The sequence below is a fragment of the Capricornis sumatraensis genome, chromosome 7 (genome assembly GCF_032405125.1).
Source record: "Capricornis sumatraensis isolate serow.1 chromosome 7, serow.2, whole genome shotgun sequence".
NCBI classification, from domain to species: Eukaryota; Metazoa; Chordata; class Mammalia; order Artiodactyla; family Bovidae; genus Capricornis; species Capricornis sumatraensis.
In genome coordinates this window covers 88,098,397-88,113,626 of record NC_091075.1, presented here as the reverse complement: position 1 = coordinate 88,113,626, position 15,230 = coordinate 88,098,397, and the positions used below count along the sequence as shown (strand labels likewise).

The 15,230-nt window shown below is 39.1% G+C and overlaps 1 protein-coding gene across 1 annotated transcript in view; it reads right to left on the bottom strand.

Moving 5' to 3' along the window:
* Positions 1–242: 242 nt before the first annotated feature.
* PRR27 (proline rich 27) overlaps positions 243–15,230 on the bottom strand; it is a 44,550-nt gene continuing 29,562 nt past the window's right edge. Inside the window, exons 16-17 of the mRNA XM_068974963.1 lie at positions 6,275–6,760; positions 243–248 (exon numbers count right to left, since the gene is read on the bottom strand). Of these exons, the coding sequence (XP_068831064.1) occupies positions 243–248; positions 6,275–6,760 (492 nt within the window). The remainder of the gene's footprint in view (positions 249–6,274; positions 6,761–15,230) is intronic.

Sequence of the window (15,230 nt, the reverse complement as noted above, 5' to 3'; positions counted from 1 at the left end):
ATCTCTGACAATTATTATTTACATAGTTAAGAAGTAACCTTTTAAAATTGTGAACTGGAAAAAAAATAAACCAAATATCATTTCTATATAAATTAAATCCAATGAAAAAAAATCACAAACAAACCTATATGGTGAGACTGATTATTTAAATGTTTTTTATTGAAATATATTTTTAATATAACAGAATGGTAGTCTTTGAAAAGAAAATAAATTTTTTTAGCTTTCACTGATTCTTGTTCCAATTATTCCTGAAAAAGAAAGATAACATATTAGTTTTGTATAAAAAGTATCCAATGGCTATATAGAAAATTCCTGTTGTTGCATTATGATTTTAACATTAAGGGACTATATTGAATGGTTATCTATAAATCCATGCTACTGGAGATCCAGCCAGTCCATTCTGAAGGAGATCAGCCCTGGGATTTCTTTGGAAGGAATGATGCTGAAGCTGAAACTCCAGTACTTTGGCCATCTCATGCAAAGAGTGGACTGATTGGAAAAGACTCTGATGCTGGGAGGGATTGGGGGCAAGAGGAGAAGGGGACAACAGAGGATGAGATGGCTGGATGGCATCACGGACTCGATGGATGTGAGTCTGAGTGAACTCCGGGAGATGGTGATGGACAGGGAGGCCTGGGGTGCTGAGATTCATGGGATCGCAAAGAGTTGGACACGACTGAGTGACTGACCTGAACTGAACTATTAGAAGTCATATTTAAGAGAATCAAGTTTGTTTTCCTCTATCTTCTTATAGCTATTATGCAGTTTCATAACAATTTAAAAATACAAAGCTAATTCAATGTTATGATTTATTTGCAGGCATACATATATTGTATAGAATATTTTGTGTGGGAGTGTCGGGATCAGATCACCAATCTCCTGATACTAAATGACTTGAAGTAGAATTCATTCTCTTTCTTAAAAACTTTTGTAGAAAAGTAGTACTCTTTCTTTTACCTGTTATGAATTATCATTAATATAGTAAGGAAAGAAATATAAATGTTTATTAAAATATGAAAGTATTAAAATTTGGAATATCTTGAACTAATTCACTAATAAATACCCTTTTATCTTATATAATAGTAAAATAAAAACCTCAAAGAATATGACAGAAGAAAAGGTTTAACAATTCAACATTTAAGCCTTTTAATTTGTTTCGTAATAGCTGCTGTTAAGAGGCATCACTAACAATAGTAAAAGGTATCAAATTAGGTCTTCATTTCTACTGTAAGCACTGATGTCATCTTAGCAGAAATCCTGATGTGGTTAACAGTCAAAGCCTTGCCATTTTCCTGTCTAGCGAATATTTTTAACAGTCAAATTGGAAAAGATTTATGAAAGGATAAAGGAATGAGGTCACAATAAAGGATAGAAATGGTATGGACATAGCAGGAGCAGAAGATATTAAGAAGCAGTGGCAAGAATACTCAGAAGAAGTATACAAAAAAGGTCATAATGACCCAGATAACCATGATGGTGTGATCACTCACCAAGAGCCAGACATCGTGGAGTGTGAAGTCAAGTGGGCCTTAGGAAGCATAACTATGAACAAAGCTAGTGGAGGTGATGGAATTCCAGATGAGCTATTTCAAATCCTGAAAAATGATGTTGTGAAAGTGCTGCACTCAATATGCCAGCAAATTTCAAAAACTCAGCAGTGGCCACAGGACTGGAAAAAGTCAGTATTCATTCCAATCCTAAAGAAAGGCAATGCCAAAAAATGTTCAAATTACCATGCAATTGCACTCATCTGATACTCTAGCAAAGTAATACTGAAACTTCTCCAAGTTAGGCTTCAACAGTACATGAACCGGGAAGTTTCAGACGTTCAAGCTGGATTTAGAAAAGGCAGAGGAATCAGAGGTCAAATTGAAAACATATGCTGGATCATCGAAAAAGCAAGAGAGTTCCAGAAAAACATCTATTTCTGCTTTATTGACTATGCCAAAGCCTTTGACTGTGTGGATCACCACAAACTGTGGAAATTCTGAAAGAGATGGGAATACCAGACCACTTTACCTGCCTCCTGAGAAATCTGTATGCAGGTCAAGAAGTAACAGTTAGAACTGGTCATAGAACAGCAGACTGGTTCCAAATTGGGAAAGTAGTATGACAAGGCTGTATATTGTCACCCTGTTTATTTAACTTATATGCAGAGTACATCATGCAAAATGCTGGGCTGGATGAAGCACAAGCTGGAATCAAGATTTCCAGGAGAAATATTAATAACCTCAGATATGCTGATGACACTACCCTTATGGCAGAAAGTGAAGAAGAACTAAGGAGCCTCTTGATGAAAGTGAAACAGGAGAGTGAAAAAGCTGGCTTAAAACTCGAAATTCAAAAAACTAAGATCATGACATCCAGTCCCATCACTTGATGGCAAATAGATGGGGAAACAATGGACACAATGACAGACTTTATTTTCTTGGGCTCCAAAATCACTGCAGATGTTGATTTCAGCCATGAAGTTAAAAGATGCTTGCTCCTTGGAAGAAAATTTATGACAAACCTAGACAGCATATTAAAAGGCAGAGACATTACTTTGCTGACAAAGGTCCACCTAGTCAAAGTCATGATTTTTCCAATAGTCATGTATGGATGTGAGAGTAAGACCATAAAGAAAGCTGAGCTGATGAAGAATTGACGTTTTTAAACTGTGGTGCTGAAGCAGGCACTTGAGAGTCCTTTGGACTGCAAGGAGATCCAACCAGTCCATCCTAAAGGATATCAGTCCTGAGTGTTCATTGGAAGGACTGATGTTGAAGCTGAAACTCTAATACTTTGGCCTCCTGACGTGAAGAGCTGACTCATTTCAAAAGACCCTAATGCTGGGAAAGACTGAAGGCAGGAGGGGAAGGGGACGACAGAGGATGAGACGGTTGGATGGCATTACCGACTCAATGGACATGAGTAAACTCATGAGTAAACTCATGAATAAACTCCGAGAGTTGGTGATGGACAGGGAGGCCTGGTGTGCTGTGGTTCATGGTGTCACAAAGAATTGGACATAACTGAACAATTGAACTGAACTGAACTGAACTGAACTGATACTGCTATCAGACTTAGCTTTTGGAAACAAAGAACTGGTCAAATTTTGTAATAAAGGTCAATAAATTCCTTTTGATACAGGAAACAATTAGCAGTGTTTTCAAGGCCCACTTTTCTGAAGTCTTATTTCTTTTTACCCATACATTCTAAAATATCTCTTTATCTCCATGTGAGTCATGAACTATAAGTATGTATATAGACTGATGGAAGGAGAGTTGCTGCTGCTGCTGCTAAGTTGCTGCAGTTGTGTCTGACTCTGTGAGGCCCCATAGACGGCAGCCCACCAGGGTCCCCCATCTCTGGGATTCTCCAGGCAAGAACACTGGAGTGGGTTGCCATTTCCTTCTCCAATGCATGAAAGTGAAAAGTGAAAGTGAAGTTGCTCAGTCGTGTCCGACCCTCAGTGACCCTATGGACTGCAGCCTTCCAGGCTGCTCCGTCCATGGGATTTTCCAGGCAAGAGTACTGGAGTGGGGTGCCATTGCCTTCTCCGAAACAACTACTAGGAGTATTCAATTAGTGGCAATACACTTTAGAAATTATTCACTGTTGAATTTAAGCTCTCATTTGTCTTTAGCCTGTGCCCAGGTTTCAGAGTATCTTCCATGTACTTTGGAATCCTTCTTTTCCTTTTTTAAAATAGCCAAAGCTCTAAAACTTAGGGACAAAAGGCTTCTATTTTTTTTTTTTAATCATTGTTTTTAAGAAAATTTAGAGGACTATAGTTTTGGTCAAAATAAGTAACAGAAACTGAATATACCATCTTGTCTGAAATGAACTTAAAATTTACCAAAATATGAGAAGCAACTATTTCTCAAGATCTGAATATCAAGTTATGAAGAACAGCAATCCCTAAGAGACAAGAAGTAGAGGAAATGAACCCTATGATTGTCTTAGCTTACTGCTTGCATTGCTTCAAGGCCTTAGTGAAGGGAGATGGAGCTGGGAGTCTAAGAAGACCAAGATAGCTACAATTCACAGGATAGAGAATCTGAAGGAAAGAGGAGGACAAAGACATAGACACAAAGATCTAAAAAGGTTATCCTATGCTTATAGCAGCGTTATTTACAATAGCCAAGATATGGAAGCAAGGTACATGTCCATCAACAGATGAATAAATAAGGTGACAATGGATTATTAGTCAGCCATGGACTGAAGCCCATCAGGCTCCTCTGTCCATGGAATTCTCCAGGTAAGAATACTGGAGTGGATAACCATTCCCTTCTCTAGGGGATCCTCCCATTCCCGGGAGTGAACATCAATCTCCTACATTGCAGGCAGATTCTTTACCATCTGAGCCACCAAAGAAACCCCATATGTATTAGTAGCTCGGTCATGTCCAACTCTTTGTGACCCCACAGACTGTAGCCTGTTGGCTTTTCTGTCCATGGGATTATAAAGGCAAAAATACTGGAGTGGATTGCCATTCCCTCCATATATATACCAATATATACAAATATTAGTCACTTATAACAAAGAATGAACTTTTGCCATTTGCAACAACCTGAATGGACCTAGGAGTATTATGCTTAGTGAAATAAGTCAGACAGAGAAAGACAAAGTCTCTGTGTTATCAACTTATATGTGGAATCTAAAAATTAAAACAAAATACTGTATATAACAAAACAAAAAAAGACAATTATGGAGCACGAACTAGTGGTTATTGGTGGGGAGAAGGAAGGTGGGAGGGAGAAGATAAGGGTATGGGATTAGGAGATACAAACTACTCTGTATAAAATAGATGAGCAACAAGAAAATACTGTACCGCACAGGGCAATATAGTCAATGTTTTGTAATAACTTTATATGGAATACAATCTTTAAAAATATCAAATCCCAATGATGTATACCTAAAACTAACATCATATTGTAAATCAACTATAAGTCAATATAAATAAATAAATAGGTTATCCTAAGATATGATGATACTACCTCAGGTCAGGTCAAGAGCCATCTGAAAAGATGAAATGAAAAAAATATCTAGTGCTCAAAATGGCATAATATCTGGCAGGAAAAAAACATTTTTATGAGTGCTAAGTCACTTCAGTTGTATCTGACTCTTTGCAACCCTATGGACTGTAGCCTGTCAGGCTCCCTGTCCATGAGATTCTCCAGGCAAGAATATTGGAGTGGGTTGCCATGCCCGCCTCCAGGGGAACTTCCTGACCCAGGGATTGAACCTGCATCTCTTATGTCTCCTGCATTGGCAGACAGGTTCTTTACCACTGGAACCACCTGGGAAGCCCTTGATCACACAGCCAGAGTAAAAAAGCTTAGTTTTCACAGGTCATATGGCTGAGCACTCAGAGTGATTTGATCTCTGCAGTGGGAAAAATTATCCTTAGATCAAAATGTTTCTCCGTTCCTGTTTACTAAAGGTGAAAATCATAGCAACCTAATGATATCCTAGAATAAATTCTTTCCCTCAGTATCAGAAGCAAGGCAACATCATCCATCTAATCAGTTTTATTGAATATTGAACTAAGCAATTTAAGCCAGTACTGTATGCAATATGTAACTGGATATAAATAAATGGTATAAATGGTATTCAGCTTGGAAGTTAAAATATTCATAAACAAATGAATGGGTAAAAATTATGATATATCTGTATAATCTAACACAACTTTGCAAAAAAAGAGACTGAACTATTGATATGCATAACTACATGGATAAATCTCAGAATAATTATGCTGAGTGAAAGAAACCAGTCACGAAAGAGTATATACAGTATGATTCTGCTTATATAGCATTCTGGAAATTGCAAACCAATCTGTACCAATAGAAAATACATCAAGAACAGGAAAAAGGGGAGTGTGGGAATATTTAAACAAACATTAACAAAAAAACAGTAGGATACTTCTGGCTATTACAAATATAGTCTTATCTTGGTGTTTTTTTCATTGCTGTTCTTCAGTCACTAAGTTGTATTGGACTCTGGAACTGTGTGAACTGCAGCAAGCTAGTCTTTCCCTGTCCTTTACTATCTCTCTGAGTTTGTTCAAGCTCATGTCTATTGAGTCAGCAATGCCAACAAACCATGGGTGTGTATATACATGCCCAAACTTATCAAAGTATGCATTTTTAGTACTGGTAGTTTGTTTTATATCCTATCTCAACAAAGCTGTTCAAAATATCTCAGTGGATATATGTTTGTTTATGGAGAGACTTTCTTTCCTGCTACTATAAATCTCATGCATCACAGGACTAAGACTGAGGCCACTTACCTGGTCAAAAGAAATAGAGGACTGAGGTTCCAGGGCAGCGTGGGCAGCTGCTGCAGGCTCGGCTTCATCAGGCTCTTTGATAGTAAGTGGTTGGACATCTGGGAGAGTAGGTGAGGGTGTAGTAGGTGGGACAAGAATCTCAACTATATATGTATTGTCTGCAGAAGGTGCAGCTTCATTTGGTGGGTAAAAAGGTCCTGTAGGTCTATGTGAGGCAGGAACAAGGCGGAAAACCCCAGTAGGAGGAGGTTGACCGGAAAAAGGAGATATGGGAAGACTAGCAATACTGTAGAGGGGAGCTCTAAGAACAGTGAAAACCAGCGGATTTGAGGGTACTGCTGTACCAGGATCAGGATTCCCAGGGTAATTGGGGAAATTAGTCTTTGTAACATAGACAGGAGGAGGGAAATCGCTGTCTGGCATGGGATAAGGAATACTTGCAGATGGGTTAACTGGGTAAGGACTGCCTATGTTGTCACTGTGATCCTAAAGGAGAGCAAAGTAGTCAATTAAAGATGATTACCTCCATCCTATCTATATTACTTATGACTATGATGACATTTAATAAGTAAAGATTATATTATATCATCCTTTGGGCTTATCACAAAATCCCCAGGGACTAAAGACTTTGCAATATAACTTCTCAATGAGTGTTCCTCAATGGTTCGGGGACACTTTGTCTTTCTTGATGGATTTTCAAAAACTTTTTAAAGTATCAAATGAGTGCCTGCTCTGTGCTGTCCATGTGCCCCATGTCCACATGGATAGAACAGACAAGGTTTCTTTGCCTGTGCCACAGTTGTTGTCTCTCAGGTAGGAAGCTTCTTCATCAAAATTTAATATTGTGTATAGTATTCTTTCCAATTTTAGGGTCATTTCCTGAATTACTGAGTTAAAATACTTGCTCCTGGACCATGAAGGGTAAGATGCATGATACACAAGCAATAGACATTCCAGTGTTCACAGAGGCAGACACATAACAGTGATTCATATTGTGATCAGGGAGTTCTAATTCTTATGATTAACATCTTAACTCTTGTAAGAAATTAAAAATAGTATCTCATATTGTTTTCATTGTAAGAATTATTTTCTATTCCTTTGCCTTATGTCTAACGGTATTTGGTTAAAACTATACACATCGGGATCACAAGTCTTGGCTTTTCCTTGATAGATTGTTGTGTTGAGTTACTGCACACTTGTGGGTAGATATTATTGTTATTTTCTTAACACACTCCTGCCATCAGAATTGAGGCAAAAATGACAAAGAATTAAACAAAAATTCTAATGGCAGTAAACTGATGAATGTCTTGGTGTGCTACATAGGGATACTTTGAGTATTTGCTGCACAGAAGTCACCTAACAATTTGGGACACACTCCTCCTGCTAGTAATTCCTAGATCATGCTTTCTTCCGCTATGCTTTCACATAGGCAAAATCTTCTCAGATTCATCACTTATTTTGTCGAAGTAAACTCAGTGCAATATTATTATAAAATCTTGTCAAAGCATGAGGAGGAAACCTGGGCTTAGCAAAACTTATATCCACTATAAAGGGCGTATACTTGCTTAATGCTTCTGTTCATTGAAAAGAAATAAAATTCTTACAGTAAATATATATAAATATATATTTATACTTCATAAACATTTTCCTATCAACTATGAGCTTAATAGGATTAATATTTTAACAGCAATAGTAGTCACAAAATTGCATGCTAAAAATCAGAGAGTTTTAAAATGTAAAATATATTTCAAGGTAGAAACAAATACGTTTCTGTGCGTGTTAGTTGCTCAGTCATGTACAACTCTTTGCAATTCCATGGACTGTAGCCCACCAGGCTCCTCTGTCCATGGATTTCTCTAGGCAAGAATACTGGAGTGGGTTTCCATTTCCTCCAAAATACATTTATACATAGATGAAAAAAAATTTTTAACACATCAATAAAGTGGAAGCATTTCTAAAACAAAGGAAAAAGTTAATTCACTATGGTTATTCATTATGGAGTTCCAGAGAGATAAGAAAGGAGAGATAAGAAAGACTTCTTAAGTGAAAAATTCAAATAAATACAGGAAAACAGCAGAATGGGAAAGAATAGAGATCTCTTCAAGAAAAATGGAGATATCAAGGGAACATTTCATGCAAATATGGGCACAATAAAGGGCAGAAGCAGCAAGGACCTAAGAGAAGCTGAAGAGATTAAGAAGAGGAGGCAAGAATACACAGAAAACTATACAAAAAAATCTTCATGACCCTGATAACCATGATGGTGTGATCACTTCCTAAAGCCAGACATGCCAAAGTATGAAGTCAAGGGGGCCTTAGGAAGAATTAGGAAGAACAAAGGTAGAGGAGGTGATGGAATTCCAGATGAGCTATTTTAAGTCCTAAAAGATGATGCTGTGAAAGTGCTGCACTCAATATGCCAGAAAATTTGAAAGGCTCAGCAGTGACCACAGGATTGGAAAAGGTGTTTTCATTCCAATACCAAAGAAAGGCAATGCCAAAAAATATTCAAACTACTATACAATTGTGCTTATTTCACATGCTAGCAAGATAATGCTCAAAATCCCTCAAACTAAACTTCAACAATATGTGAACTAAGAACTTTTAGATGTACAAGCTGGATTTAGAAAAAGCACAGGAACCAGAGATCAAATTGCCAACCTCTTCTGGATCATAGAAAAAGCAAGGCAATTCCCCCCCCCAAAATATCTGCTTTTGCTTCTTTGACTATGCTAAAGCTTTTGACTGTGTGGAGCAGAGCAAACTGGAAAATTCTTAGAGAGGGCAATACCAGACTACCTTACCTGTCTCCTGAGAAACTTTTATGCAGGTCAAGAAGCAACCGTTAGAACTGGACATGGAACAGTGGACTGATTCAAAATTGGAAAAGGAGTATATCAAGGCTGTATATTGTTACCCTGCTTATTTACCTTTATGCAGAGTGCAGTTGCTCAGTCGTGTCCGACTCTTTGCAACCCCATAGACTGTAGCCTACCAGGCTCCTCTGTCCACGGGATTTTCCAGGCAATAGTACTGGAGTGGGTTTCCTTCACCAGGGGATCTTCTGGACCCAGGGATTGAATTTGGGTCTCCCTCATTGTAGACAGATGCTTTACCGTCTGAGCCACCAGGGAAGATATCATATGAAATTCCAGGATGGATGAAGCACAAGCTGGAATCAAGATTGCTGGGAGAATTATCAACAACTTCAGATGTGCAGATGATGCCACTATGACAGCAGAAAGCAAAGAGGAACTAAAGAGCCTCTTGATTAACATAAAAGAGGAGAGAGAAAAAGTTGGTTTAAACCTCAACACTGAAAAAACTAAGATCATGGCATCTGGTCCCTTCTGTTCATGGCAGATAGGTGGGGAAACAATAGAAACCGTGACAGACTTTATTTTCTTGGGCTACAAAATCACTGGACAGTGACTGTAGTCACAAAATTAATAGATGCTTGCTTCTTGGAAGAAAAGCTATGACCAACCTAGACAGCATATTAGAAAGCAGAGACATCACTTTGCTGACAAAGGTCTGTGTAAAAACTATGGATTTTCCAGTATTCATGTATGGATGGGAAAGTTTGACCATAAAGAAGGGTGAGAGTTGAAGAATTGATACTTTTGAACTGTGGTGTTGGAGAAGACTCTTGAGAGTCTCTTGGACTGTAAGTCAATCTAACCAGTTAATCCAAAAGAAATTAACCTTGAGGCTGGAGGATAAAGATGGCGGAGGAATAGGATGGGAAGACCACTTTCTCCCTCACAAATTCCTCAAAAGAACATTTCAACGCCGAGCAAACTCCACAAAACAACTTCTGTAGGCTGGCAGAGGACATCAGGCAACCAGAAAAGCAGACCATTGTCTTCAAAAACAGGTAGGAAAAAATATAAAAGACGAAAAAGGAGACAAAGGAGGTGGGGAGGGAGCTCCATCCCGGGAAGGGAAGCCCGTCCCGGGAAGGGAATTTTAAGAAGAGAGGTTTCCAAACACCAGGAAACACTCTCCCTGCCGAGTCTGTGGAGAGCCTTGGAAACACAGAGGGCAACATAACAGGAAGGAAAAATAAAGAAATAATTAAAACCAAGAGATTACAAGCCCAACAGTAACTCCCCCAGTGGAAAAGCGGCACAGACACCTGCATCCGCCATTGGGAAGTGGGGGCAGGGCAGGGACGCGCGGGAGGCGCGGGCTGCAGTGCTTTGTAAGAATCGGGCAGGAATGCCCCAAGTGCAACCAGAACGATCTAACTTGGGCTAGCAAATCAGACTGTGGGATAGCTACCGCATGAAAAGCTCGAACATAAGACACCGCCAGGACCGAGCACAGAACAAAGGACGGAACGGAAAAGCCGGCTGCAGACCATCCCCCGCCGGGGACAGGCAGCCAGAGCCGTAAGGACTGGAAAGGGGCAACTGCAGACCCAGAGAGACTTTACTTACCTAACTGCAAGCAGGCTTCTTTGCCAAGACTTCTGGGGGTGCTGGACAGTCACAATCTGCCTCACTGGGGACACCAGCGGTCCACCCAGAAAGCTGAGCAGCAGCGGCAGAAAAGGTGACAAACCGCGGCGATCGCGCTCGCCAAACTCCTGAGCTACTTGGACCTGGGAAGGGCACAAAGCGCAGCCCCAGCCGAATCTGTGCCTCTGAGGGCTGCCTGAGCGCCAAACCTGAGCGGCTTGGACCGGGGAAGTGCACGCAGCCTAGGGCCGGCCCCAGACGGTTCCCGGCTGAGCATCGTAGAGCCGGAGCGGTTTGTGTGCCGCGAGAAGGGACAGGTCAAGCGGGGTTCAGACACTGTGTGCACACGACAGTGCTATTTGTTTGCAGCATACCCCCTCCCCACAGCGCGACTGAACTAGTGAGCCTAAAAAAACCAGCAAACGGAAGAAGTTAAACAGAGGGAACCACCTTGGAAGTGATCCCACACGGCCCAAAACATCAGAGAAGGGCCAGATATATTTTTACTATTTTTAAAATCATTCCTTTTTTTTTTTCTTTCTTCTTTTTTTTTTCTAACTCTTTTTAAATTGTTAAGTCTTCTATTTCTCCTCTAATTTTTATTACTATAACCTACTATTTCTATTTAAAAAAAAAAAGGACTTTTTTTTTTTTTTTAAGGCAAACACCATATATAGCCTTTGGATGGTTGTTGGTGGTTTGTTTTTTTTTCTTTTTTGTTTGTTTGTTTGTTTTTAATAATTCTTGTTTTTTTTTCTTTCTTCCTTTTTCCTTCTGCTTCTTTTCTTTAATATTGTATTTTTGAAAATCCAACCTCTACTCTAGATTTTTAATCTTTGCTCTTGGGTTTTTGTTGTCAATTTTGTACATTTAAAAACCCAAACTTCACTACCCAAGTTTACCTGAGAGCGAGATTACTGGCTTGACCACTCTCTTCTCCTTTGGACTCTCCTTTTTCTCCACCAGGTGGCCTCTCTTTTCTCCCCCATCTCTTCTCTATCCAACTCTGTGAATCTCTGTGTGTTCCAGACGGTGGAGAACTCCTAAGGAACTGGTTACTGGCAGGATTTGTCTCTCTCCTTCTCATTCCTCTCTCTTATCCTCCTGGTCACCTCTGTCTACTTCCTCCCTTTCCTCTTCCCCGTATAACTCCGTAAATACCTCTGAGCGGTCCAGACTATAGAGCGCACATTAGGAAGTGACTACTGCCTAGCTTGCTCTCTCCTCTTTTGATCTCACCGCATCTCATTCCAGTTAGCTCTAACTACCCCCTCCATCTTCTCTTCTCCTTGTAACTCAGTGAACCTCTCTGAGTGTCCCTCAATGTGGAGAAACTTTTCATCTTTAACCTAGATGTTTTATCACTGGTGCTGTATAGATGGAGAAGTCTAGAGGCTACTGTAAAAATAAAACTGAAAACCAGAAGCAGGAGGCTTAAATCCAAAGCCGAAAACATTAGAGAACTCTTGAATTCAGGGAACATTAAGCAATAGGAGCTCATCAAATGCCTTCATAGCTACACTGAAACCAAGCTCCACCCAAGGGCCAACAAGTTCCAAAACAAGACATACCACTCAAATTCTCCAGCAACACAGGAACACTCCCCTGAGCTTCAATATACAGGCAGCTCAAAATTATTCCAAAACCTTTGATGTCTCATAACCCATTACTGGTCACTCCACTGCACTCCAGAGAGAAGAAACCCAGCTCCACCCACCAGAACTCCAACACAAGCCTCCCTAACCAGGAAACCTTGACAAGCCACTGATAGAACCCCACCCACAGTGAGGAAGCTCCATAATAAAGAGAACTCCACAAATTACCAGAATATAAAAAGGCCACCCCAAACGCAGCAATATAACCAAGATGAAGAGACAGAGGAATACTCAGCAGGTAAAGGAACAGGAGAGTTGCCCACCAAACCAAACAAAAGAGGAAGAAGTAGGGAATCTACCTGAGAAGGAATTCCGAATATTGATAGTGAAAATGATCCAAAATCTTGAAATCAAAATGGAATCACAGATAAATAGCCTAGAGACAAGGATTGAGAAGATGCAAGAAAGGTTTAACAAGGACCTAGAAGAAATAAAAAAGAGTCAAAATATAATGAATAACGCAATAAATGAGATCAGAAACACTCTGGAGGCAACAAACAGTAGAATAATGGAGGCAGAAGATAGGATTAGTGAAATAGAAGATAGAATGGTAGAAATTAATGAATCAGAGAGGAAACAAGAAAAACGAATTAAAAGAAATGAGGACAATCTCAGAGACCTCCAGGACAATATGAAACGCTCCAACATTCGAATTATAGGAGTCCCAGAAGAAGAAGACAGAAAGAAAGATCATGAGAAAATCCTTGAGGAGATAATTGTTGAAAAATTCCCTAAAATGGGGAAGGAAATAATCACCCAAGTCCAAGAAACACAGAGAGTTCCAAATAGGATAAACCCAAGGCGAAACACCCCAAGACACATATTAATTAAATTAACAAAGATCAAACACAAAGAACAAATATTAAAAGCAGCAAGGGAAAAACAACAAATAACACACAAGGGGATTCCCATAAGGATAACAGCTGATCTTTCAATAGAAACTCTTCAGGCCAGGAGGGAATGGCAAGACATACTTAAAGTGATGAAAGACAATAACCTACAGCCCAGATTACGGTACCCAGCAAGGATCTCATTCAAATACGAAGGAGAAATCAAAAGCTTTACAGACAAGCAAAAGCTGAGAGAATTCAGCACCACCAAACCAGCTCTCCAACAAATTCTAAAGGATATTCTCTAGACAGGAAGCACGAAAAGGGTGTATAAACCCGAACCCAAAACAATAAAGTAAATGGTAACGGGATCATACTTATCAATAATTACCTTAAACGTAAATGGGTTGAACGCCCCAACCAAAAGGCAAAGACTGGCCGAATGGATACAAAAACAAGACCCCTCTATATGCTGCTTACAAGAGACCCACCTCAAAACAAGGGACGCATACAGACTGAAAGTGAAGGGCTGGAAAAAGATATACCACGCAAATAGAGACCAAAAGAAAGCAGGAGTGGCAATACTCATATCTGATAAAATAGACTTTAAAACAAAGGCTGTGAATAGAGACAAAGAAGGCCACTACATAATGATCAAAGGATCAATCCAAGAAGAAGATATAACAATTATAAATATATATGCACCCAATATAGGAGCACCGCAATATGTAAGACAAATGCTAACAAGTATGAAAGGGGAAATCAACAATAACACAATAATAGTGGGAGACTTTAATACCCCACTCACACCTATGGACAGATCAACTAAACAGAAAATTAACAAAGAAACGCAAACTTTAAATGATACATTAGATCAATTAGACCTAATTGATATCTATAGGACATTTCACCCCAAAACAATGAATTTCACCTTTTTTTTCAAGTGCTCATGGAACCTTCTCCAGGATAGATCACATCCTGGGCCATAAATCTAAACTTGATAAATTCAAAAAAATCGAAATCATTCCAAGCATCTTTTCTGACCATAATGCATTAAGATTAGATCTCAATTACAGGAGAAAAACTACTAAAAATTCCAACATATGGAGGTTGAACAACACACTTCTGAATAACCGACAAATCACAGAAGAAATCAAAAAAGAAATAAAAATATGCATAGAAACTAATGAAAATGAAAACACAACAACCCAAAACCTGTGGGACACTATAAAAGCAGTGCTAAGAGGAAAGTTCATAGCAATACAGGCATACCTCAAGAAACAAGAAAAAAGTCAAATAAATAACCTAACTCTATAACTAAAGCAACTAGAAAAGGAAGAATTGGAGAACCCCAGAGTTAGTAGAAGGAAAGAAATCTTAAAAATTACGGCAGAAATAAATGCTAAAGAAACAAAAGAGACCATAGCAAAAATCAACAAAGCCAAAAGCTGGTTCTTTGAAAGGATAAATAAAATTGACAAACCACTAGCCAGACTCATTGAGAAGCAAAGAGAGAAAAATCAAATCAATAAAATTAGAAATGAAAAAGGAGAGATCACAACAGACAACACAGAAATACAAAGGATCATAAGAGACTACTATCAGCAGTTGTATGCCAATAAAATGGACAACGTGGAAGAAATGGACAAATTCTTAGAAAAGTACAATTTTCCAAAACTGAACCAGGAAGAAATAGAAAATCTTAACAGACTCATCACAAGCACGGAAATTGAAACTGTAATCAGAAATCTTCCAGCAAACAAAAGCCCAGGTCCAGACGGCTTCACAGCTGAATTCTACCAAAAATTTCGAAAGAGCTAACACCTATCCTACTCAAACTCTTCCAGAAAATTGCAGAGGAAGGTAAACTTCCAAACTCATTCTATGAGGCCACCATCACCCTAATACCAAAACCTGACAAAGATGTCACAAAAAAAGAAAACTACAGGCCAATATCACTGATGAACATAGATGCAAAAATCCTCAACAAAATTCTAGCAATCAGAAT